This window comes from Podarcis erhardii, assembly GCF_964252035.2.
Source record: "Podarcis erhardii genome assembly, chromosome: Z".
Classification (NCBI taxonomy): domain Eukaryota; kingdom Metazoa; phylum Chordata; class Lepidosauria; order Squamata; family Lacertidae; genus Podarcis; species Podarcis erhardii.
The window spans coordinates 37,457,306-37,483,457 of record NC_138504.1 but is presented as its reverse complement, the minus strand read 5'-3'; the positions used below and the strand labels follow the sequence as shown (position 1 = coordinate 37,483,457).

At 45.0% G+C, this 26,152-nt stretch overlaps 1 protein-coding gene and 1 long non-coding RNA gene across 9 annotated transcripts in view; one reads left to right on the top strand and one right to left on the bottom strand.

The window, feature by feature from the left end:
• The window catches only part of RAPGEF1 (Rap guanine nucleotide exchange factor 1), a 112,129-nt gene that overhangs the window by 12,767 nt on the left and 73,210 nt on the right, over positions 1 to 26,152 (bottom strand). For 3 of the 8 annotated variants that reach the window (XR_014152517.1, XM_081846923.1, XM_081846921.1), the window contains 7 exons: positions 25,960 to 26,121; positions 12,986 to 13,276; positions 11,567 to 11,659; positions 8,367 to 8,455; positions 7,376 to 7,487; positions 5,082 to 5,157; positions 4,101 to 4,185 (listed from right to left, as the gene is read on the bottom strand). Coding sequence is in view for 7 of the 8 variants with exons in the window: in XM_081846923.1 (XP_081703049.1) it covers positions 4,101 to 4,185; positions 5,082 to 5,157; positions 7,376 to 7,487; positions 8,367 to 8,455; positions 11,567 to 11,659; positions 12,986 to 13,276; positions 25,960 to 26,121 (908 nt within the window). In the remaining variant the exon portion in view is untranslated. The remainder of the gene's footprint in view (positions 1 to 4,100; positions 4,186 to 5,081; positions 5,158 to 7,375; positions 7,488 to 8,366; positions 8,456 to 11,566; positions 11,660 to 12,985; positions 13,277 to 25,959; positions 26,122 to 26,152) is intronic. The other 5 variants (XM_081846922.1, XM_081846924.1, XM_081846925.1 and 2 more) reach the window with 5 other exon arrangements.
• LOC309334325 lies at positions 18,150 to 22,197 on the top strand. Its single transcript, XR_014153039.1, has 4 exons — positions 18,150 to 18,983; positions 19,942 to 20,056; positions 20,695 to 20,881; positions 22,089 to 22,197. It is a non-coding gene; the product is annotated as an uncharacterized lncRNA (long non-coding RNA).

Sequence of the window (26,152 nt, the reverse complement as noted above, 5' to 3'; positions counted from 1 at the left end):
CTGGAGTCTAGCAACATCTGGAGGGCCAAGTGATCCCAATTTCTGGGCTGCAGCAGGCTAAGAAGAAACAGTTACATGTATCTTCCTGGTTCCAGGATAACTCTGCCCACCTAGGAAACCTGTTTGGTTCTCCCTGGCCCGGCTTGGCTGTAAATGATCCCAGGTAAGGTCAAATCCAGCTTCTCCCAAAGAGCTCAAAGACCCCATTCCACTAAGACTCGTATCCAGAGCTCCTGGCTGACATGCCGGGATTCACATGCACCCAAGGACACTGCAAAAATAATAGCCAGTTGCTAGTCGTCATAATTACAAAAGAAAAGCTCAGCAGTCTGTTGGCCATCCCTATTCCCAAGGCACACTGCCGCTTCCAGAGTGGCTGGGGAAACTCAGTCAGATGGATGGGGTATAAATATTCTTATTCTTATTACTACTACTACTACTATTCCAAAGCTTCTGCTTCTCATCCAGCTTGAAACCTATAAGGCAAAGCAGATATAACTTTGGGAAGATTTTGGAGCAGATCATTAAGCAAACAGTCTGTGAGCACCTAGAAAGGAATGCTGTGATCACCAATAGTCAGCATGGATTTCTGAAAAATAAGTCATGTCAGACGAACCTGATCTCGTTTTTTTGACAGAATTACAAGCCTGGTAGATGAAGGGAACGCAGTGGATGTAGCCTACCTTGATTTCAGCAAGGCATTTGACAAGGTGCCCCATGATATTCTTGTAAAGAAGCTGGTAAAATGCGGTCTTGACTATGCTACCACTCAGTGGATTTGTAACTGGCTGACTGACCGTACCCAAAGGGTGCTCATCAATGGTTCCTCTTCATCCTGGAGAAGAGTGACTAGTGGGGTGCCACAGGGTTTTGTCTTGGGCCCGGTCTTATTCAACATCTTTATCAACGACTTGGATGATGGACTCAAGGGCATCCTGATCAAATTTGCAGATGACACCAAACTGGGAGGGGTGGCTAACACCCCAGAGGACAGGATCACACTTCAAAATGACCTTGACAGATTAGAGAACTGGGCCAAAACAAACAAAATGAATTTTAATAGGGAGAAATGTAAAGTATTGCACTTGGGCAAAAAAAATGAGAGGCACAAATACAAGATGGGTGACACCTGGCTTGAGAGCAGTACATGTGAAAAGGATCTAGGAGTCTTGGTTGACCACAAACTTGACATGAGCCAACAGTGTGACGCGGCAGCTAAAAAAGCCAATGCAATTCTGGGCTGCATCAATAGGAGTATTGCATCTAGATCAAGGGAAGTAATAGTGCCACTGTATTCTGCTCTGGTCAGACCTCACCTGGAGTACTGTGTCCAGTTCTGGGAACCACAGTTCAAGAAGGACACTGACAAACTGGAACGTGTCCAGAGGAGGGCAACCAAAATGGTCAAAGGCCTGGAAACGATGCCTTATGAAGAACGGCTAAGGGAGCTGGGCATGTTTAGCCTGGAGAAGAGGAGGTTAAGGGGTGATATGATAGCCATGTTCAAATATATAAAAGGATGTCACATAGAGGAGGGAGAAAGGTTGTTTTCTGCTGCTCCAGAGAAGCGGACACGGAGCAATGGTTCCAAACTACAAGAAAAAAGATTCCACCTAAACATTAGGAAGAACTTCCTGACAGTAAGAGCTGTTCGACAGTGGAATTTGCTGCCAAGGAATGTGGTGGAGTCTCCTTCTTTGGAGGTCTTTAAGCAGAGGCTTGACAACCATATGTCAGGAGTGCTCTGATGGTGTTTCCTGCTTGGCAGGGGGTTGGACTCGATGGCCCTTGTGGTCTCTTCCAACTCTATGATTCTATGATTCTATAACAGCACAGTTCTAATAACCCACATCCCTGAGAGGTGTCACAGAAAGAAAGGAGATGCAGAAATAAAAGTGAACAGGGGCTTCACACACACACACACACACACACACACACACACACACGGCTTCATTCCTGCCTTCTGCCTAAGAGGAGAATGCTGCTGCTCTCACTCCTGCCTGTGCAGATGGGAGCATAGATTTATAGCTTCTGGCCACGAGCAAAGGATTTCCACCGACAGCTGGGAGGAGGGCAGTGCAGAGGCTGCTGCGTCACATTAATCAGCAGCAGCAGGGGCCATTTCTTGGCAGCAGGTGGCAGTGATGAGCCAGGTGTGGCACCATGCCTCTGGAACATGCTGGCACACGACCGGCAAAGCCACAAGGCCTGTGCGCTCAAGTGGAGAACGTGGGTGGTTTAGAAAAATATATCGCCCTAGGACAAAGGCAGAAAGGATGGCATTCTGCAACACTAAGGGAAGGCATCACTCCCTTTGTGTGCAGGAGTGGAAGGGAAGGTGGGGAGAGGAGAATGAGAGACACAAAACCCCTACCGTTGCAGAAAGATTGAGGGCAGGGAGCCATTTGCAGCCCAAGGGCCATATTCCCTAATGGGATACCTTGTGGGGGCCACACAGGAGGGCCAGTGGCAAGAATGGGCAGAGGAATGGATGTAAAATTTATCTTTGTACATTAGGCAAGTTCCTACACACACACACACACGCATGCGCACACACACACAACACTCTACCCTCCAACCAGGCAAGCAAGAGGCACTATCAGAGTTCAAGGATGCATTCCAGCTTGGCAAAAGAACTCAGGTTTTGTTGCAAGGCCAGTGAGAGGTGTATGTGTGTGTCCTGAAGAGAAGAGTTGTGACCTGGAGATAGTTCCAAAGGTCAGACAAGAGAGGTCTGAAGGGCTTCATTTGGCCCCCAGAACTGAAGAAGATGGTTGTAGGGAGGAGAGGCATTGGCAAGAACTGCCATCTACGCTGAAACCTTAAAGAGAAACGGTAGCCCTTATGAAAGATCCTGATGGATAAATCTGTCAATTCTGGTTACTCTCTGATTTTCATTTTTAAGGTTCAGATCAACCCATTCCTGCCTGTGTGAAAACAGCAAGCAACTTCCATGCACATTTCTCCTGACATATATGTAGCTCTGTATGCAGGTTCCCTGCTATGGTCCCACTAAGCACTTCTCCTTGAAGCAGGTGGTGGGGAGAGAATGGGTAAGAAGCCTGCACTTCACAGGCTTCTTTAGCCTTTTCTCTGCTTGCTCTCCTGCAGCTCACTTAAAGGAGAAGTTCCTGCCCATCAGCTGACAGTGAAGACAGTAGGTGGGCTTTATTTGTGGGGAAATGGCCTTGCAGGTGAAACTGGACCCCCTTGGTGCGCCAAGATTGGCCCAAAGGGTGGAGGTTTCCCACCCCCAATCCACCCCCCATTTTCTGTGCCCGCTTTTGGGTTGGAGAGCTGCATCACAAAATTCAGAAAAGTGCAAATTTCAAAATATAGCTGTGTCTCAGCTTGTGATATGTGATGGATGCCTAAGGAGAGAAAACACGATAGCACCCAGGGAGTGGCGACAGTGCAATGGTCCCCTTCTAGCTCAAATGGAAATCTAAATATTCCCTTCTTTTCGTCCAAAGACTCCAGTCTTCACAAATTCCTCTTCTTACAACCTGGTTCCTGGGGGGTGGAAGAAGAGAGAAACCTCAAGCTTCTTCACACCACCTTCTTTTGAATCTTTGGGTGCAACTGACAACCCAAAGGAATATAGAAAGCTGCCTTCTACCTAGCTTAGTACTGCCCAGACTGACTGACAGTGGCTCTCCAGGGTTTCAGGCAAAAGGACATTCTCAGCCTTACCTGGAGAGGATGGAGAATGGACTTGGGACCTTTGGCATGCAAAGCAGGTGCCCTGAGCTATGGCCTTTCCCCTAAAATGAAAGCAAGGATCTGGTCCTCATGTTCCTGAAAAAAGTAGATTTTAAATAGGAACCTAAGGAACTGCCTTATGCTGAGTCGGACCAATGGTCCATCTAACTAGACAATAGAGTTCTTTAGGATTTCAAGCAGGAGTCTTTTACCCAGAGACATTGGCGATTGAGACCTTCTGCACGTAAAGCAGATACTCTGCCAATGCACTACGGAAGGGCCGCATTGACATTGTTCTAAACTGACTAGGGGTTCTGCCTCTTGGAAGGTAGACACACTGCACAATTTGGGCAGGGGAGAGAGGGGTGGGGAGATTTGCTGAGTGTTTGAAAGGATATCTGTATTGCAGTTTTTTGATGAGGTCTTCAGGTGTGATGAACGTGCGGTAAGTGGTCAAAAAGGCCTCACAGTACAGCACCAAATCTGTTGAGGACAAAAGAAGGAAGAGAAGAAAAGATAAGACACCTGTCAATCAACAGAACAGCTTTCACCCAACATGGTGCCCTCTCAATGTTTTGGACTACAACGCTCATCCGTCCTAGCAAACATGCCTAAGGGGAAGAATAAAATAGAAACACATGGCCTCTGTTTACCCTGATCGTGGTTAGGGGGTCAGGAAGCCAGAGAGAGAACACATGACTCTAAGGCACAACCCTAACATCCAAACCACAGTGTGTTGTTGTTGTTGCTGTTGCTAATAACTGTATCTATTAAATTTCTTACTCACTCTTCATTAATCATGATTCTCCAATACAACTCTCAAAATCAATCAAGACAAGAGATGTTGTAGCAAACAATATCACAGTAAAGAAGGGCAACTTCAGCGTGTTCAGTTGCATGGGAATCTAGTCACCATTCAGTGGGTTGTGTCTTACTCAGAGCAGACCCACAGAAATTCATAAGATGCTTAGGTACATTAACTTCAATGAGCCAATTCTTGAGTGGAACCTAGCTGGATAGAACGCAGTCAAATTTAATATGTGAGCAGTGCAGAGTCAACTTCAAAGCTCTTACTAAGCAAAAACAACAATCAGAACTGTACTGTAAATGGAAATGACTGACAATGTGCAAACAACAAGCCCACATACCCCAATGAAATCTACAATGGCCCCACTTGCAGACAGGGAGCTAACACGCTCCCTTCCGCAGATGCACACAACTATAACTGTTGCAGCGAATGTTATCTCTTGTCTGATTGTAGCTAAGCAGAATCCTCCTTTGCGTGTTGCCCCAGATTCAAGGATCCTGCCTGCCCTGATCTGCAAAACATGACAGTGATGTGGGGAGTTTTCAGCAAGCCACTCTCACTTCTGCAATACCTTTCCTGTCGGTCTCTGTGGCGTGGACCAAGAGGATGTCGCCTGAACCGCCACGAACATCTGGTCCGTCGTCGCCCTGTATGAGAAGCAAAACAAATGGAGATTGTGCTTCAGGTGGCTCCGCAGGAACTAAGGAATCCTGCTTCATACCAGGTTAGACCATTGGTCCATTTTCAACATTGTCATCTGTGACAAGAAGCTGCCTTATACTGACTCAGTCCATCACCCAAGAGCTCAGGACCAACTTCAATCAGATCTCTGGGGTTCAGGTAGTGGGTTTCTCTCAGCTAGGGGTGCCATACTTCGAAGAGCAAAAAAGAGGACGCTATGACGGCCATTCAACGCAAATAAATGCAATTTGTCTCAAATTTCACCCCTGAAAAAGAGGACCCTAGCCCTGCCTGAAAACACCAGGAATTGGACATGGGGCCTTCTGCTTGCGAAGTGAGTTGAGCCCCTGCCTTTGCCTTCTGGGAGACCCTGGTGCCTGAACAGACTAGTAAGCCACACAGAAATTCCTCACGCTGCATGCCGAGTCTTGAGCTGGGGGGTGGAGAGATATCTGGGCTTGCTATCGCCCTGGAGGTGACCTCCAGCCCAAACTTGACTTTGTTTTGTCAGACTTAAAGGGAGTGGGCAGACACCTGTCAACTCTTGAAGCTTGTGAGGAGAAGGAAAATCTATGTGTTTGTCACTGGAGGTTATGTGGGGGCCAGTATGAGTGGGCTTTCGTGTATCGTGAGCCAGATCCCACCACCACAAGGAACAATTTGATCAGATCTTCAAGGTGTACATCAAAAGGCTGAGTGAAATGGATTAACTATAAAGATGTTACTTGGAAAGTCCATGCAGACCCCACAGGGATGCAGCGATTACATTCAGACATTCTGAAGTTACTCATAGGTTGCCCATCCTTGCATTAGAGAACGTGTAGGGAGGACCTGTGACCCCACAGATGCCCCCAAACTACAATCTGCATCATTGATCACGCTTGCTGGGGCTGTTGGGAACTGTAGTTCAGCAACAGCTGGAGGATCATAGCTTCCCCACACCTGAATTAGAGGAATGATTTTTTGAGCGGCGGGGAAAGATTTTAAACAGACCTGATTTTAAAGCGTTACATGTGCAAAAGACGTCAAAATGGCGCCTGGCTCTTCATAGAAAAGAACACCAGGAGGGCTGGCGGATGGCTACCAGCATCTATCAGAGAAATTATGTTCATGACACAATCCTTGAGCTATTTCTCTGGCAAGGCTCCTGGAATTCCACTTAAGATATGAGTAATGGCTTCTCCCTGCCTGCTGGCGGATCGTGGCTGGCCAGAGCACTTCTCCTGCCTCCTGCTCAAAAAACACATGCAGCATGTGCCCACAAATGATCAATCGCTGCTCTCTTCCAGACAGGACCTCTTGACAGTCTGAGAGCTTCGAAGGCCTAGCCTCATTCCCTGGAGCCCCAGGAAAGCAAGTGAGCCAGGCTACCTGGCAGAGGATCCACTGGGGCTTCCTTCCTTCCTTCCTTCCTTCCTTCCTTCCTTCCTTCCTTCCTTCCTTCCTTCCTTCCTCCCTCCCTCCCTCCCTCCCTCCCTCCCTCCCTCCCTCCCTCCCTCCCTCCCTCCTCTCTCTCTCCTTCCTTCCTTCCTTCCTTCCTTCCTTCCTTCCTTCCTTCTCTCTCTCTCTCTCTTTCTTTCTTTCTTTCTTTCTTTCTTTCTTTCTTTCTTTCTTTCTTTCTTTACCCAAAGCAGCCATTTAGGGGAATAACTGGGAATCAAGGCTGCTTGTCAAGCATTGCTTGTGTGATAGCATGCAGTTTGTGGCGCCCCAAGAACTTTAGCTTTCATTTTAAAAGAAAGCAAAGTTTCTAGTTCAATTGCAGGGGGGAGATAAGTTTCAAAGTGTGTGTTCATAGCACCCAATGCAGAACACTTTTCTGCTTGACAATTGGCTGCCAAGGACCACTTACAATAAAAGAAAGTTTACAGCAGTAGTGACGGCAGAAGCATGCTTTTGGGGTTGGGCCTATGATGATGAATAAATTTTTTCCAGCTCAATACAAGTTTCTTCAAAGTTTCAAAACTTGCAGCGGCCCTAAGGTCTAGTAACTTGTTTTACTGTTTTACAAGTCCCATCCAGCAGTAAGGTTCTTTGTGAAATGAAAGGACATTCAGCTGTGCTGCTTGCTAACACGAAAATATTAGCTCAAGGGTTCAGCTCCGACATTTAGTTTAGCATTCAATCCAATTTGATTCAGGCCTGAATATGATAGCATAAAGGCCATACTGCTGCAGGACTAACCTCTTGCTTCAATGTCAACCTGGCCATGATTTCATTGTGGTCAGTCAAGGACAGTTCATCTACTTCCTCCTCCGGTTGGGAAGACTCTGAAGTTTCTGCTGACTTCTGTTGCCTGGGTGCGGAACAAGAGATAGTTATTGCCAAGTTTCTAGCCCACAGTGTTTCAAAGAAATGTTAGCATAAGCAAGAGGTAGGTCTCTGACCAAAGGAGGTCACAATCAACATATTGATTATGGGTGGAGATAAGGCAAAGCTAACAAGTGATGGAGATGAACACACACGAGAAAAGTGTGTGTGGGGGGGAGAAGGTTCTAGTCTTCATGGTGTTATGAGGGGGAAGCCTGCCTTATGATGACAAGCTGACTGATACACACTCAAAGGAGCCATGGTGGAAATGTCAAGCTTCTATACTCAAGAATATGGGACTTAAACCCAGCCCCCCCCCCGCCTTCCATTTCCCAGCCCTTGGTTTTGAAGTTTGGCCAAGCTGCTCCGCTGAGCCTGCCAGCCCCAGGATAGAAGTTTTTTGACACCCCTACATCCAGCAAATCTTCTGGCAGTTCCCTCTTTGTGAGAAGTGAGGTTACAGGGGACCAGGCAGAGGGCCTTCTTGGTAGTGGCACCCACCTTGTGCAATGCCCTCCTGTCAGATGTCAGAGAAATTTACAACTATCTGACTTTTAGAAGACACCTGAAGGCAGCCCTGTCAGGTGTTCAACCAAGTCAAATGGAAATAATAATAATAATAATAATAATAATAATAATAATAATAATAATAATAATTCCAACCAAGATTCCATCTCCAGTTGTGGATGGCAGATTTCAAATATATGAAGGCATGAGTTGCATTTTGAGAAAACATAGCCAGCTGGTAATAATACTTATTCTTTTGCAAAACTGCATTGTAAATTTCTTGTGGACTTTTTCCTGAGGGAGAATATGCATAAACTGATTACCCTAAACATATAAACAGAGGCAACAGGAGTCCCACCTTTCACTCTCATCTTGGTTCTCCTTCCCTTGGGTGCTGCTCAGAGAAGCAGAGTCCTTGGCATGACAGTCTTTTATTGCTGGGGATTCCTGCCAAAAAGAAACAAGCTTTGCGTTATTAACACAGGACCTCTCACCAGGGGTGCCAACTCAATGCGCAGTGTCTAATTAACCCACCTGTACAAATTAAATACACCAACAGAATACGCACAACTCAGTTAGAACGGGGGTAGTATCCAACGAAGGCCCCATCTGCACTATACATTTAAAGTATTACCAAACCACTTTAAAGAGTCACAGCTTCCCTCAAAGAATCCTGGGAAGTGTAGTTTGTAAAGTGTGTTGAGAGTTGTTAGGCAACCATATTGCCCTTACAGAGTTACCAATCCCAGAGTGGTTTATCTGTCAATTCCTCTTTCCAGGGAACTCTGAGAATTGAAGCTGTGTGAGGGAAATAGTGGTCTCCTAACAAGTAAATAAATGACACTTTATCCTAAGCAAATGACACTTTCCACAATTCTTGGGCTGGAGAGGAGACATGACTGGTTAAGTGGTATGATACTGCTTTAAATGTATGATGTGGATGTAGCTTGAGTCTTACTCAGAGCAGGCCCACTAAAATCATTAGCTAGGATGAAGTTTAGCCCATTGATGTCAATGGGTCTACCCTCAAGTATAACATAACTGAATCCAACCTGGGGAAATCAGAATGCTCCCCGGTCACCTAACAGGGGTTGGGAGTCTGTATCCCTGCAGAGATTCTCATGACCCTCCGTCAGCATTGCCAATATTCAGGGATGATGGGAACTGCCATTCATAATTCAGCAAGATTTGGATGGCCAGAGGTTCTCTGTTCTTGACTCACACGCTGTTATTGTTTCCTTTGAGTCATTGTGACATGAAATCGAACGCCAATCACCACTGGCAAGTTTTAAAATCCTTGCCAACTGGGTGCCAACCCATTGGCTTTGGGCAAATATTCAACAAAGTCCATAACAGCCATGTGTGAGCAACACCAATGTACCTTTTAAAATTGCATCATGGAGTGGGTGGGTGGGTGTTATCTGACAGCAATGAGCGGAGTGAAGAGCTGTTGTTTCCCAGCCCAGCAGAAATCAGAGTCATGCCTAAAAAAATCCCTCATTTGGAGGAAGTTGAAAACCCCTCATCACTCCCGCCCTCCCCCCACCATTTGGGAGTGCCAAGTTCTAGGCTTAATAAGCTTCCATCTCAGGGCGATGGGCCAGAACTGAGTAGCAGGAATGGGAAGATTACTTCCTACTTGGCTTGATGAGATCCTCGGCTATTATCTCGGTACTGAAAAGTCCATTAGGACATGGCTGAGCCCCCAGGCATTCTCTCATCCTCTCTCCTCACTTGCACTCATGAGGCTCTGCCACTGACCAGAGGGCCCCTCTCAATTAGTGGACATGGACTACAGCTGCAGGCCACCTCTAAGCAGGAAAGCACAGGAGGAAGTAGAAAGTACAAGTCTCTGCTGCCATCAAACGGTTACCCTTTATTTCAAGTGCTGGATTAGACCCCCACAACTAGAAACACAGAGATGAGCAGTGGGAAAAGTGCAGCTCCTGATATCTCCTCTTCCATGCTTTCTGTCTACAAGAATAGCCCTCCCCGCGGTTCCTCCTTTGCAACTGGTTACCCAAACATGGAGAGGAGTGGTCCTTATGGTGACTGAGGCTCTGCCCTCCCCCCCCCACCTCAGCCAGGCTGCACTTGCCTCCCTTAGTGTCCGCCATCTTCTATGACCGTATCACGAACCACAAGTGTGAATCACTTTGGTGCACAGAAAGGAAGAGGAAGTTCGGGCATGAATTGGAGAAGGTCATTGGCCAATCACAGTGGGAAGGGGGCGGAGGAAGAGCTCCAAACAGCCAACCATGCCCTTGCTGGAGTACTCCATTCCACCCCCCCTTTATTATTTAATAATATTTGCCCACTGAGAATGCTTAGGTCTTCTCTCTTTCTGCACTCCTGAACAGAGTCCCCCCAACACCCGCCACCAAAATTTTCTATACTTCTGTAAATCTTCAGAGTCCCCCTCCCCACCCTGCCTCCCACTTGGGCATAGATAGTGACACCTTGTTTATGCAGATGCACGTGAGCGCCCCCCCCCACTGAGAGTTCACTTTTAGTACCCAGATAACGATATAACAACTAAGCGACTGGACTCTTTTCTGATCACATTATTTCAAGGCCCCAGAATGTCATCACAATGCTTAAACTGGGATGGGGGTGGAAGGGTAGTTTGGGATCTTCTGGTATATCTCTGGTTGATTTCAAGCAGATCAGAAAGGATTGTTTAGTAAAGGCAACAACAAAATGCCATCGTCGTCCCCCCATCCACCTTTATATAATATTGCTGAAATGCAGAAAGCTTACAGGTTGAACAGGGGAAGAGAACCATAAGCTAGTCTGGGTGTGTGGGTGCATGCAGAAGGGGCTGTGGCCTCAGTTCAGTACTGGTATTCAAAACCAATTCCTAGACTCAGGATCTTTCAACTGTAAATGTCTGTTGCCTATGTTTGGATCTTGGGAGTTCCTAGTAAAACAGAAAAACACCTGGGTTTAAAATGAGTGAGCTGTCCCTCCTCTATGGCTCTGAAGACCTGAGAACTTTTTCATTTGCCTCCATTGCAGAGGATGCCACTTAGTTGAACTGTGTTAAAATACCGTTTTGGATTGATTATTTGGTTTTCCAAAGAGGTGGCCCCATTTAGCTGATTCATTCAACACCCAACTTGGGCATATATATCTCTGTTGAGCACAGAACAGCAGGTACAAAGCATCTTCCTTTCATATTCATGTATGAATTCAATGTTTCATCAAATATAAATAGAAGCCAATTATCATAGTGTTTTACAGCGGGGGGGGGGGGAGGGGAGGGAAGGCACCGCAAAAGCACATGGTAAGTGGCACGGGGGGGGGGGAAGAGAACACAAGGCCTATTTGAAAAAACGCTCCCCAAATCCCTAAGAGCCATGCGCAACACCAGCAAATAGCACTGAGCAGCCCACACACCAACAGACAGGCCTACTTAGGAGTAACCCAGGGCACCGCATGGCTGGAGAAAGGCTTTGCGAGAAGCGCCACTCCCCTCTCCGACAGCAGCCCAGCCAGCATGCAGGCCCCACCAGACATATTGGCAAAAAGGTCTCCCCCAATCGCAGTTTTACTTACTCCTTCAGAGTGAGGGAGTTCCCCGTTGCTCTGACTGGAGGAATACAGATTGACGTATTCACCCTCCCCTGCCTCCTCACTGGCGTTTTCACTCTACAGGAGACAGGATGGAAGAAAGCGGGTGACTGGCTTGGTGGGTGGGTGAGCTGTGTGGGCTGAGAACAGTCCATTCAGCAAAGCGAGCAGTCTGGGCTCACAGGGCTGAGACCCTCCCCCCAAAAAACTTAAAGGTGGCAGGCGGAGAGAATTTACGGCATTCATTCAGTTTCAGGGTCTTTCCAACGGAGCAATTTCCCACCTCTTATAAGCTGCCCCCCCCATATATATATATATATATATATATATATATATATATATATATTTGCATATATATATATTTCAGGATGCATTAATGAGTGTGCAATCAAGGCATGGGGAGCATCGCAGTTGGGAAATGGGTCTCTTGAAAACCAAGTGACTAATCTGTGTGGAGGGCTGACACAAGCAGATACCAGCTTCGGATGGCAGAGATGAACGTTCCTTCTGAATTATATTTGGAGGGAGACTTCACACTGTCACCTGGAAAGGTTTACTTTTAGAATGTGTAAGGGCAAGACTCTCCCCGCATTCAGGGAAGTGCCCCCCCCCCCCCCGCATTGCCATCACAGTGTTCCTACATGCATTACTGGTCTTGGTCCTTATGACTTTGGGGAAGATGCCCAGGGTTCCAATCAGCAGACTGAGCAGGACGTCCCCCCTCAAAAAAAGCCTGCAGCAAGTGTTATCTAATGCACAATATTGCCATCCAAAGAGGTGAGCTAACTGCGGCACTGATTGGGATGTACTGCTTCACTGGAAGGAGGCAAACAGAAGAACAACTCATACAGAAGTGAGATGAGTGGGTCTTTTATGGGTAGGTGCTCTGGACTCACAGGGTCTCTCATGACATGCAGATTGGGAATGACTCCTTTTGTGCCTTAGAATATTCTATGCATCCTACCCCCTACATCAAGGTAAACAGTTTTAGCAATTAGTCTCTTGGTTTCCAAATTTGGCATGCAGCTGAATATTCATAGAGAGGGGAGCAGGGAAGGCAACCTGCATGAGAAACAAGAGCCACCAGGCTCTCAAAATTAAAATAATCAGGATCACTTTGGGCAGTGGCCTCTCCTGCAGGTTGTGCTCCCTGCCTTCCATTCCACCAGTCTCAATGGGCACCAACCATTGCTGCTACTAGAAGGGTGTGGCCAAAGTGCTGGTGAGCCAGCTGGCAGCTTTTGCAGATTAAGCTTGCAAGGCTGATTTCAGGCATGCCCACCTTGTTCTCTTTCCAGCCATCTAACACGCAAACCCCGCCCCCATCATGATCAACACAGTGCACAAGGCAACCTAAGCAGCCTACAACAGAGAGGTTGCCTCGAACGGCCAAGGAATTCTCACCGAAGATGTCTGGAGAGAATCAGTGAAAGAGGTTTCAGAAGGAAGGCAGACAGAAGCAGTCCCACTAAAGCTGCTCTCCTGAGAGGAAGAGGTAACCCCGCCATCTGCAAGGCCGAGAGGCTGGCCGGCTGCGGCAGACCCTGCCGCCAGGTCAGAGTTCGGAGACTGGTGTGCAGGTGGGAAGCACAGAGGCAGGGAGGAGGCGGCGGAGGCAGATGAGAGAAAAGGAGGGATGGAAACTTGGCTGCGAGGCACAAAGTCTTGGGAGAAAGACCTGAACACCGATTTGTACTGCAGTGGGTGGGGAGAAGACAGCAACAGTGGTGGAGAAGTAAAAGGGCCAAGCCAACGGGGAGGGATTTGGGGAGCAGGGGGAAAGGAGAGGAAGAGAGACAGAGAAAAGAGAAAAGAAATTAGATCAACAGCAGCTCTAGGCAAAGTCACAACGTCAGCTCTAGGCAAAGCGGTCCACGGCCAAGGCGACACCTTCGCATCAGCCTCCTCTAATTCTTTTAATGTTTCTGCCATTCCAAAAAAAAAAATGAACTGGAGGGCATAGCTGGGACTCTGTGCACTAACAAATAAACGAAACATTCCGTACCACAGGAAGTGGCATTTTGCAGTCCACATACCATGATGCAAATCGAGAATATCTACATATTCCTCTCCTATTCTGCACAATCTATTCTGCTTTTTAAAAACAAAACAAAACAAAAGCACTCTAGATTTCACAAGTCAATGAGCCAGACTTGTAAAAAACTCAAAAAAGTAACTAGTTTGCTCACTCCTTCTTGTTCTTTTTTACTAGGTTGTGCTCTCATGATGGCTGCAGAAGAGGGGGAAGTCCTCTTCTTTTGCAGCCAGCATAAAAATTTATGATATCAACCTCTTAGCAGACTACTAACTGCTTCTTTAAATGCCTTCTATCTAGCAGAATGGTGGAGGAGAGACAGAGGTGAGAGGAAAATTCCCTTCATCTGTAGCCAGCACAAAACCAAGTGGACTAGTTGATGAGGAATGGAAAGATCTGTCATTCTTCCACCAGCCTGCTCTCTTGCCTGCATAAAATTCCCAGTCATCTACGGTGAACAAGAGGAGTTGTTACTGAACAGTACTTAGCTACAGAGGAAGCATTTACTCTTGACCATTGATACTGTTGTCCAGTAAACCACCTGGATTCTGATGTGCCAACAGGCACTGCCCATACACTTACAAGCTTGCCATTAATTTTGCAGCCACACGGGTTAGTAACTTTCAGTATAATAAGAATTTTTAAAAGAGATTTTCATGAAGCTGAACTCCCTGTATCTAAGACCACTTCGTCTGCTTTTTCTGGACTGTCGTGGAATCACAGAATGCACAGATCTCTGGTAGTGTGCAGTATGTCTTCTTTTTTTAAAGGTGCTAGTCCATATGGCTTCAAAAATAAGCTGGAACATAAAAGGACAATGCCCAGAGGAAATTCAGCACCTGCAGCTAGGGTTTGCAGTTGTTAGGCAGCAGGGCTCCAGAGTCCCGCCAAGTAAATTTAGACCTAAATAGCAGAGTCAGAATTTGGAAAATTGCTTTGCATGAGTTACAGAATTCATAGAAACCTGCTTTCCTTGGTACAGAAGTAACTATTTCCTTTGCACATGGCACACACAACACTTGACTGCACCCACATGAAATCCCGGGCATCACCTTCTTTTCAACATGTGTCCATAGTGGGTGCTAGGAGCTGCTTCTTGATAAGAGCCTGATGCTGGCTGGGGGCAATTCCCATATTACATAAAAACAGGATAAGCTTGGAACGGCATCTATGAAAATGTATTGATAGGCTTGCCTAAACAACAACGTTTTTAGCAGGCATCAAAAAGAGTACAGCAATTCATGCCTCTGCTGTTGCCCTAAGAGGACAAACTCCCACCAGAATGGTACATTCAAAATTTTAAGGATTTGTTAAAAACAAAAGAAGGCTCTAATCCTTATTGATGCAAAGATACCAGAAGGGGGACTGCTGGGTAAGATCTAGGGGGGCTTCAGTGCCAAGCTTAGCCTCTAGCCTCTCCGGCTGAATTGTCAAACAAGCAGAAATTATGCAAACTTACTAAAAACAATGAAGAGCAGATGATATGGCATTTGCTCTATTTGTATAATTTATGAAGGTTGTGGAATTAAAAGAGCTGAGACATGTCTCTGTCAACCAGGCACTCTCCAGATGTTTTGAACTAAAACTCCCATCAGCCTCAGTCAGCCCACAGGATCATCCCTCCATCTCCCTCCCTCCACAGCTCAAAAAATCAGTGCACGCGCACGCACGCATGTGCGCACACATACACACACACACACACACACACACACAGAGTGAGTGAGAGAGTGTTAATCTCTCTTGGTTAAGGAGTAATTGGTTTTACAATGTACACCTCAGAACAAGACCTCAAGAAAGTGTCAGGGTTTTGAAAGAGGCAAATGAGCCATGCCAGATCAGTCCCAGAGACCACTGGGCCTTCCCAACTGTGCTTGCCACTGGCAAAAAAAAAAAGGAGAGAGGTGCTGACAGTGTTGTATGGTGGCTAGAGTGTCATACTATGGCCTGAAAGACCACTGTTCAGATCTCTGCTTGGCCATGAAGCTCATTGGGTGACCTTGGGCCCTGTCACTACCCCTCTCGGCCTAACCTACCTCAATGAGTTATTATGGGGATTCAGTGAGTGGGTAGGAGAACCACACATGCCACTTTGATCTCCTTGGAGAAAGGAAGGTGACATATGAATGCAATAAATGAATTGTTGTTGGGCTGGGCTCTTAGCACACTTGGCACAGGAGTTTCTTGAGCTGTGAAATGTCAGGGCAAAATAAAACAATATTTGCACAAAGAGCTAATCTGCATTTTGGTGGACACACAAACAGTGATCCAATTTCACACTTTAAAAAAAGTATTCAAACAAGTTGCCCCAGGTGTAAAACCAGCATTTGCAAGACTTCATGGGGCTATGAGTTAAAGCAGGTTGCTAACAGACAACCTGTCCATTGAGCACTCATCCTGATTTGCTAAGGAAATTAGGCTTCATTGGCTATTTAGTGAGTGTTCATTCTAATTCATTTACAAGGAGGAAAGAGGTGGGTTTGCCCTGCCAGACTTTAAACTTTATTATGAATCAGCAGCTTTTTGCTGGCAGAAGGATTGGCTACTTCTTGAAAACACAGACATTTTGGATTTGGAAGGTTTTAACAATGTATTTGGATGGCATGCATATCTGTGGTATGATAAGATCAAAGCGCATAAAGCATTTAAAAACCATATTGTTAGGAAAGCATTGTTTAATGTTTGGATAAGATACAAGGATTTATTGGAAAATAAAACCCCAAGGTGGCTGTCACCGATGGAAGCGAAGGCTTTGAAAAGGCTCAATATGGAGGCCAAGTGGCCGAAATATTGGGAAATTTTGGAACAAGAAGGAGATAAATTGAAATTGCAGAGTTTTGAGAAATTAAAAGATAAAGTGCGAGACTGGTTTCACTATTATCAGATAATGGAGGCTTATAAGTTGGATAAGAAAATTGGCTTCCAGGTGGGAAAATCAAAATTAGAAACAGAATTGTTAGAACCCAAAACTAAGAATTTGTCAAGGATGTATAACTTGCTGTTGAAATGGAACACTCAGGATGAAACGGTTAAATCCACTATGATTAAATGGGCACAAGATGTTGGACATAATATCATGTTTGCGGACTGGGAACAGTTATGGAACACCGGCATGAAATTTACGGCATGTAATGCCCTAAGAGAGAATATTATGAAAATGATCTATAGGTGGTACATGACCCCAGTCAAGCTTGCAAAAATTTATCATTTGCCCGATAATAAATGCTGGAAATGTAGAGAAAATGAAGGCACATTTTTTCACCTTTGGTGGACGTGCCCAAGGATTAAGGCTTTCTGGGAGATGATATATAATGAACTGAAAAAGGTATTTAAATATACCCCTTTGAAGAAACCAGAGGCCTTTCTTCTGGGCATAGTTGACCAATCGGTGTTAAAGAAGGATAGAACTTTCTTTATGTATGCCACAACAGCAGCAAGAATACTTATTGCAAAATATTGGAAGACACAAGATCTACCCACTTTGGAAGAATGGCAGATGAAGGTGACGGACTGCATGGAATTAGCGGAAATGACTGGCCGGATCCGAGATCAGGGAGAAGAGTCAGTGGAAGAAGACTGGAAGAAATTTAAAGACTACCTACAGAGACATTGTAAATTAATGAATGTTAGAACAATGTTGGATTGGAACTAAGTGGTTTTTAGCTATAATGGGTTAAAAGAATATGAAAAAATGGGTTTATGCAAGTAAAAATTCTAGATTGTAATAATTTAAAAATAAGATTTGGGTAGCGTAAAGAGGGAAAGAAATTGTTGAATCAATAATTTGATTTGGAATACAAAAAAGGGAGGTATGAGGAAGTCCGAGAAACAAGTTAATGAAAAATAATGTGATGGAAAGGTTGACTGTTTTTAACAATTTTTTTTTGTTTTTTTTGTTTTTTCTTTTTTCCTTTTTCTTTTTTGTAATGTAAAAACCTTAATAAAATTTTTATATATATAAAAAAGATGACACTGGGTTGCCCCACACTTTTAGGTGCATTTCCCCTTCACTTTCCTTATCACAAAAGTCTGATCTTTTGTGGAAGGAGGTCAGCTTCCACAAATCTAAGTACAAATCTAAGTACAACCAAAACTTGCTGGCACATGACTCACACCCCAAATCAGGAACAGTGTAATTTATTACCTTAAACCCCACCCTCTGCTATTGCCCCTTGTGCCTGCAACTCCACCCCAAAACTTCCTACATGATGTTATTTTGCTCTCTCCACTTCAAATCCCTTCCTCAAAACCCAACTTTTCTTTCTTTCTTTCTTTCTTTCTTTCTTTCTTTCTTTCTTTCTTTCTGTTAGCAAAATGTATGTACCACATAATGATAATGAATGATGACAACAACAACAACAACAACAACAACAACAATAATAATAACATAAAAATCTCTAAGAAACTTTACATAACTATGGTATAATATATCCATTAAAAACTAGCAGTAAAAAGAGACTATTTAAAAACCAGTAGATATAAAAGGATTACCAGAAAATAGGTAAAATCAACAGTTACACACACACACACACACACACACACACACACGTACATAATAAAATTATGTGTCTAAATAGGTTGGCCTAAGCAAAAGAAGTTTTTAGCAGGAACAGGAAACAGGGAAGGCTCCTGTCTGACACCAACAGGTAGGGAGTTCCATAGAGTAGCTGCTGCAACATGCAAGAGACTGATACTTGCAAAGGAAAAGCAAACACTGTACAGGTCTTGTAAAATAGCTAGTTCTAGCTTTATCCCCAAGTCCTCACTCCCAAATGTCTAAGTACATCTAATTGCGACTGGGCAGCCAGTGCACTATAATGGTTAGTGTTGAACCAGGACCTGGGAGCCTAGAGTTCAAATCCTCACTCAGCCATGAAACTCCCTGGGCTAGTCACTGTCGCTCAGACTAATTTACCTCACAGGGTAGATGTGAGGATAAAACAGGGAGGGGGCAGAACCATGAGACCATCTCTGAATGCTTTAAATAGCTGCTTTTACAGATAATCTACATAAATGTTACGAAATAAAGAAAAAAAATCTTGAGCTCCTTGAAGGAAAAAGTGCTATATGAAATGCAATCAATAAATGAATTGCTGGCAGCCACCCCTTGCTAACTTCCTTGATCCGTTGTTCTTTTCCTGCCCACTGTCTGGACAAAAACCCACATGCAGCCTCCTACTACTAGAAGGCTAAAAAAAAAGGTCCCACCCAAGACAGAGAAGCCAGCGGCTCACACTTTACCTCCCGACCGTCTACTGATGGAGCAGTTTTCCCCTTTCCCGAATCGAGCGCAGCCTGCCCAAGACCGTCTCCCATCTCCCGTCTTTGGGACTTGACTGGATTTTCCATGCATAAAGAATTGAGAAGAGGGTAAGCGGGGTGGGGTGGGGGGCAGGGGGCTATTCTGGGTGGCTGAAACTAAAGGTGTATGGAGGGGGGAAGGAGAGGCATAAGAGGAAGATACTGGTTTCCAGATGAGGCTCTTCTTGCCCCTCCCTGCCTGCTTTGTTCCAGATGAGCAGAGCCAGTGGGAATGTGTGTGCAGGGGGGGTGTGGAGGGGTCTCCTGCACCATCAGCCTTTGGTGCTGCCTCAGTAACCCCGACAGCCCTAATCTCCATATTGATTCTGGGTCACGGACAGCAGTTTGGAGAGTCTCTCGTGCCTGCCTGGCCCGAAAACATTAAATCCCCAGTTAAGACTCCTGGCTCATGACATCACCCTAGCTCAGCAAATCCCATTCTGCTGGCCCAGGCTTCCTGATACCTTTGGCGTGATCAGCTCAGCCTACTGGGGAGAGATTTGTGGAAGTTGTAGGTTGGAGGGTGTCCTGTTCAGGATCTAGTTATTTCACTGCACACGCATGCTCTCTTACTCTCTGTTTTAGTGGAAAGCTCAGTAGTTAAGAGCACTGGCTCTGCATGCCAAAGGACCCAGCCTCTATCCCCAGCATCTTCTATTCCGAATCATGAAGACTATAGTCCTACATTACATTTAGATAAAGGATAGTGATTCAGTGACGAAGCACCTATTCTGCATGCAGAAGGTCCCATGTTCAATGCCCAGTGGCATCTCCAGGTATAGCTGGGAAGGTCACCTGCCTGAAACCCTGAAAAGCTGCTGCCAGTCAGGGTAGGTCATACTGAGCTAGATGGACCAAAGGTTTGACTTGGTACAAAGCAACTTATTGAGTTTCTGCATAATCCAGCGCTTGCGTGAGGGAGACCTTAGGTTCAACCCTTGATGGCAACTCAAGCTCAGTCTGGGGACATCCCCTGCCTTAGACCCTGGAGAGCTACTGCTGTCCATCATTGTCCCTTCTGTTTTAGCAGGTCCCAAGCAACCAGGAATGGAAGATGGAACTGATAACAGAACCAGCATCATCACGAAGAATAAAAGGAAACAAGTTAGAAATATCAATTCAGGACTGAAGAGCCACAAAGGGTACAATCTGACCAGACTTAACTGTCTTTCTTTCCTTTCTAAAAAAGTTTCTAGTTCTTATGCCTGTCAACAGATACTGGAAAATATACGGGCAATGTCTGCTGAAATCTCAATGACAGCCATCCATCCATCCATCTACCCACCCACCCACCTAATAAAATGCATACAATGCTGGATTGTAAAAAAAACCCAACAACCCTCAAAGTAATTTTCCAAAAAAAGATGAAACAATAAAATTATCAATAAGAAAAATAACAATAATTTAAGACTTTTGAAAAGTCAAACTAAGAATAGACTAAAAACAGATTAAAACTTGCATCAGTTTTCTAACATTTGGATTTAAACAGAAATGTTTTTAGTGGGTGTGTGCTAATACAATTCCTAGTGGTCTGGGGGTAGGTGGGAGCTTTGCTCCTCTGCCTAATGGGGTGCCCCTCCTCCTCACCTGGCAAACTCAGAACAATGCTGCCGAACAGAGCTAAATGCAGACTTGTTGCAGAATTTATGCAAATATGGTTGCAAAATTTACTGAGCTTGCAGAAGCGCATGTGCACGCGCGCGCGCACACACACACACACACACACACACACACAGAGAGCGCATTGCCTGGGTACAATTTTTTATTTTATTTCTTGAAGGAGGCTACTGTTATGATTTCTCGAGGGACTGTCCCCGCCCCTCCTTGGAGCAGATCAGCATGTCTGGAATCAGGCAGTGGAATCTTAACTATGCAGTCATGCTGGGACCAGTGCCAATTATGAAGCAAGTATTTAACAATATGCGTGTGTCTATATGTGCCGGAGGGCGTGCCTGAGAAGACTTCAGGTCTTATTAGGAAAGCATTGTATAAAGTATGGAATCGATATAAAGATTTGTTTGAAAGTAAAACCCCCAGGTGGCTGTCACCAATGGAAGCTAAGGCGGTAAAAAGATTGAACATGGATACAGACTGGCCAAAATATTGTGAAATTATAGAATATGATGGTGAAAAGTTGAAACTACAGAGTTTTGAGAAATTGAAACCTAAAGTCCGAGATTGGTTACATTATTACCAGATTAATGAAACTTTTAAGCAGGACAAAAAACTAGGATTTCAGAAGGAGAGGTCAAAGTTAGAAACAGAATTGCTAGAACCCAATACTAAGAATTTGTCTAGAATGTATAATCTGCTGCTAAAATGGAACACACAAGATGAAACGGTTAAATCAGCCATGATTAAGTGGGCACAAGATATCGGCCATGATATTATGTTTGCTGACTGGGAGCAGTTATGGACCACAGGTATTAAATTTACGGCATGTAGTGCCCTGAAAGAGAACTTAATGAAAATGATCTATAGGTGGTACATGACCCCAGTCAAGCTAGCAAAGATATATCATTTGCCCAATAACAATTGCTGGAAGTGTAATGAATGTGAAGGAACCTTTTATCACCTTTGGTGGACCTGCCCAAAGATTAAGGCCTACTGGGAAATGATCTATAATGAAATTAAGAAAATCCTTAAGTGGACATTTGTAAAGAAACCGGAGGCTTTTCTCCTGGGCATGGTCGGCCAATTGGTACCAAAGAAAGATAGGACCTTTTTTATGTACGCAACAACAGCAGCAAGAATCCTTTTGGCGAAGTATTGGAAGACTAAAGAATTACCTACTCTGGAAGAATGGCAGACCAAGGTGACTGAATTTATGGGACTGGCAGAGATGACCGGCAGAATCCGTGACCAGAGGAAAGAGACAGTGGAGGAGGACTGGAAAAAATTTAAAATCTATCTTAAAAATTGTTGTAAAATTTCGGAATGTTAAGATGTCAGGGGATTGGACACAAAGAATTACAGCTATAAATCGAAATTTATAAAGCAGAAACTCTTTTTAAAGAGAATTAAATATAAAAATGGGATGAAGAATTGCTAAAAATTTTGAAATTTGGATGCAGTGAAGGGGAGGTTTGGGGAAGTCGCATTATGTTTGTTTGTTTTTTGTTTATGTTGTAAAATCAATAAAAATTATTATAAAAAAAAAAGAGAAGACTTCAGGTCTTTTGTCTACCTGGATATCCTCCTCACTGATCGCCGGCTGATAAACCAAAGCAAAGCAAACCTCTCCAGAACACACTGGTGCTTCCACCCCTTAGCCCACACTTCTTTCTTTCTTTGAAGGATCCAATAGCCAGGAAGAGGGACCATCCAGTCCACAGAATTGCTACAAGCTTAACAAATCGCAGCTGAGGATTTAAACCTGGAAGCTGTCCGGCGCCTGTGGGTTCTCCCCCTCCTCTGTCTCCTGCAGGGTCAGATGGGTTAAAGCCAACAGCTGACTGTGGCCTGGAAACCCCCCAGCAAGGGCTCCTCTGTCAAGTGAGCAATTCTCCAGTGGGAAAGAAGAACTGAGGCAATGCAGAACAGAAGCTTTGGAAGACAAGGGCTTTTAAATAATAAAGATGAAATGGTCAGCCAAAATCAGCCTAGGGTCAAAGGAAGAGATTGTGTGTTTGTTTTTGTTTTAAATAGAAAGCTAGCTGAATGAAGACCAACAGTTGTTACTTTGGGGCATGATTCATACTGCCAAAGGTTGCAGAATTATAGCTGATTGTGAGGGTCTTGGGCAATAAGCCTAGTTTGCCAAAAGATTAAAACAAATAAATGGCACTATAACTGACAGGAAAACACACAGGAAAGTGCAGGGTGACATTTGGCTCTGACACAATGTTTTCTAACTTCCCTGCAATCGAATCAGAATGAAGACTCACTAAATAGCCAATACAAAACAAATTCCTTCCAGTAGCACCTTAAAGACCAACTAAGTCAGTTCTTGGTATGAGCTTTCGTGTGCATGCACACTTCTAAATAGCCAATGTCGTCTAAGACCCCTGCAAACAAACCAGAACAGATCCTTAATAACCTGTTTGTCTTAATAACCAGTAGAGGACAATGCCAGAACTTAGAATCCGACGAGGTAACTTAAGTGAGGATGTCTAAATGTGTGTCTCCAAGGAGAGCAAGGTAAAGTGTTAGTCTCCCAACTCAAGAGGACTGGCTTTAAACAGTGCGGGCTAGAAGTCCAGCTCCTTTACCTTGATTTACCTTCATTTGCTCACACAAAGCTTACACAGAGGCTAGACACTGCATGGTACTCACTAGCATTCATTCTGAGCTTGGGCAGGGCAGTTTTACAGCAATGAGCATCCACCCTGATTTGCCAGGGTGTTCAAGTGTGTTTCCATGTCTTCCTGTTAAACATTTGTTCATCCCACACTTTTCAGCACATTTCTCCATTACTTTCCTAAGTTGTTGTATTTTAAGTGGATTTGTTGCACTGGGCTAGGGCAACCCAGTGCTTTAATTCACAGCCATCACACAAACCTAAAGTTCTGGTTTGGGCCTGAATCCCTCACACTAAATTACTGACCATCTGGGGGCACCCTGGGCCTGGATAAGGGTTGAAAACATGGGTCTGGCCACTGGCTCCCAAGAAAATCACTCTCTTTCTCAGCTTCAATCCCTTTTTTGCTAAGGGGGAAAGGGTGATCTTAAGGCACTGCTCACCCACCTCCGGGGTAATAGTTCCATTTCACTACCAACCTAAGGAGCTGGGGCTGGCATTTTTATTTATTTTTTTGTTCTCACAAGCAGAATGGGTAAGGAGACTGCCCTCTACTAAATAAACAAAATCTATCATATTGGTTTTCTACATTCTTCATTTTTCAAGTCTTAAGATCAGTTCTCCTCAAGAAAATTCATCAATATTTTTATGCAAATTTCTAATGACTATATTTTTTGTATGCAGTTTTTGTCTAATAAACATGTTTTTGCAAGCAATTTCTCCTAATATACAGCATTTTTGTATGTATTGTTTTACTAGATAACTGCATTGCAAAATCTGGAGAAGTGGGAATTAGGTATTTTCTTATTAAAACAAACAAAAATGCATTTCTTTTACATCCCTATGTAAAACCAGTTCCTGGAACTTTTCTCTACCCTGCCTTCTTCACAAGAACACTACTGCTTTAAATGCATAGTGAAGATGAGGCCTTATTTCAGAGAGCCAGCAAAAGTGACACTCATTTTCAGTGGCTGAATTCCACTGCTGCCACAGAGCAACCTCCCTCATCATGGTACCTCCAGAAGTTGTTGGGACTCCAACTCCCATCACCGCTGACCATTGGTTACATTAGCTGGGGCTGGTGGGAGCTGTAGTCTAACCATGCCTGGAGGATACCAGGTTAAGGGAGAGCAAATGAACTACAATTCTCATCATCCCTGACCACTGCTTGTGCAGGTTGGGGCTTATGCAAACACCTGAAGAGAGTTAGGGGAGGCTGAAAGATTCTAGTCCTGATAGAGAAGGAAGAAAGTATACTCCAAAATATTCCAAAAATCAACTGAACATCACCAGGGAAGGAAACAAAATGGCGCAGAAGGAGCTACTGGGATGGAACTAGGAAAGATCCTCTATGCACCCTCATTTATTACACAGTTGATTTTCAAAGGCAATGGATGGGTGGGCAATACAGCACGTGGTTCTGGATGCAGAAAGCCTAAGAGTCAAATCCAATTTCAAGGCTTGCAAGCAGCAGAGCTAGAATAGGCCCCTGCAGAGGACCGTGGAGAGATGACGTTGTTCAGAATAGGTTAGGTAAGTACCATTCAACCTTGGATCCCTAGATGTTGTTGGACTACAACTCCCAGCATATCTGCCCATTGGCTAAGGGTGTTTCTCATCATGGGACTCCCTGGCAAATGTCCCTACTCCTGTCAGCTACTAGCCACCTCTTCCCCTCCCTCCCATATATTCCTGCTGGATGCAAGGTGTGGAGCTTACCTGAAGGACCAGCCCAGACATTGTGGTCTTCATCAGAGGCTTTTCTCTGTGTGCTTTGACTGAGGCCGGAATAGAGTGACCCCATGAGAACAAGCCCTTTTCAGTGGCGCCTGCCCTTACCCTCCCAGTTTGTGGAATGCTCTTGCTAGAGAGCTTTCTGGCCTCAGGTTAGACAGTTTTTAGTACTCAGACCCTTGGTAGTGAAGCGAGCCTCTACTGTGATGCTCACATTTGAGAGGGGTGTGGTAGGACATGTCCCACTAATTGGATGAGTGTTTTAGGTATGCTGTATGGTACAGTGGTATACTCTGGTTTCACCTCAGATCGTATAAATCTGTATGGTACAGTGGTTTAACAATCAATTCCTTGTCCCAGGGAACTCTGGGAATTGTAGCTTCATGAGGAAAGTAAGGGGTCTCTTAATAACTCTCAACACCTTTAACAAGTTACAGTTCCTAGGATTCTGTGGATGAAGCCATGACTGCTTAAAGTGGTACAAAGTAGTGCAGTGGCAAATTCAGAAGTGCAGGGTCCCTTCACGATCGCCATAGCCATGCCCCCCCACAGCTGATGCCCCTTGTCAGTGTTCCTAAGTGCTTAGCTTTGGTGCATGCATAACAACTTCTTCAGAGTTTGCATAACAACTTCTCCAGAAGTTGTTCTTCTCCAGAGTTTCCCTAAGGAGTCAATCCTCAGTGGCTGGCTCATCTCCTTTCACTCTGATTGGCTCCAATCAGCTCCAATCAGCACAAAGGGTGAGAAGACTTCTCAGTAGCCGAAAAGCTCCTCTTTCACGCCAATTAGGATGCTGGAGACAGGGATTCTTGCTGTGGAAATAGCAACCGGTCTCTGACCCCTCCCGATCCCCTGCAACACTATGCCTCTGGTGGCTTGTTGTTGCTTTAAATGTATGGTGCAGTTATGGCCGGTATATTTGGCACCCAAAGAATCACAAACACATTGCCCCCTCCCCCACAACACACACTCCACCGCCATCTGGGGCAGTAAATCACAACCGTCACCCCCCACCAAAGAGACAGCAGGAGTCAGCAAGACAAGACAAGACGTCCAAAGTTAGTAACTCACCGAGTGCACAGGAAGGGTGCTATGCTGGTGGAGGAAGGAATTAGAGATGGACATAGTGAGGCCCTGAGCCGTGCCGATGTCCTCGGTGGCGATGGGCACTTTAGGTGGCTGGACACAGTAGGAGACAGAGGAGAAGGAGGAGGAGGCAGCAAAAGAGGCCTGCTGGAGGAAGAGAGAATGAGAGAGGAAGAGG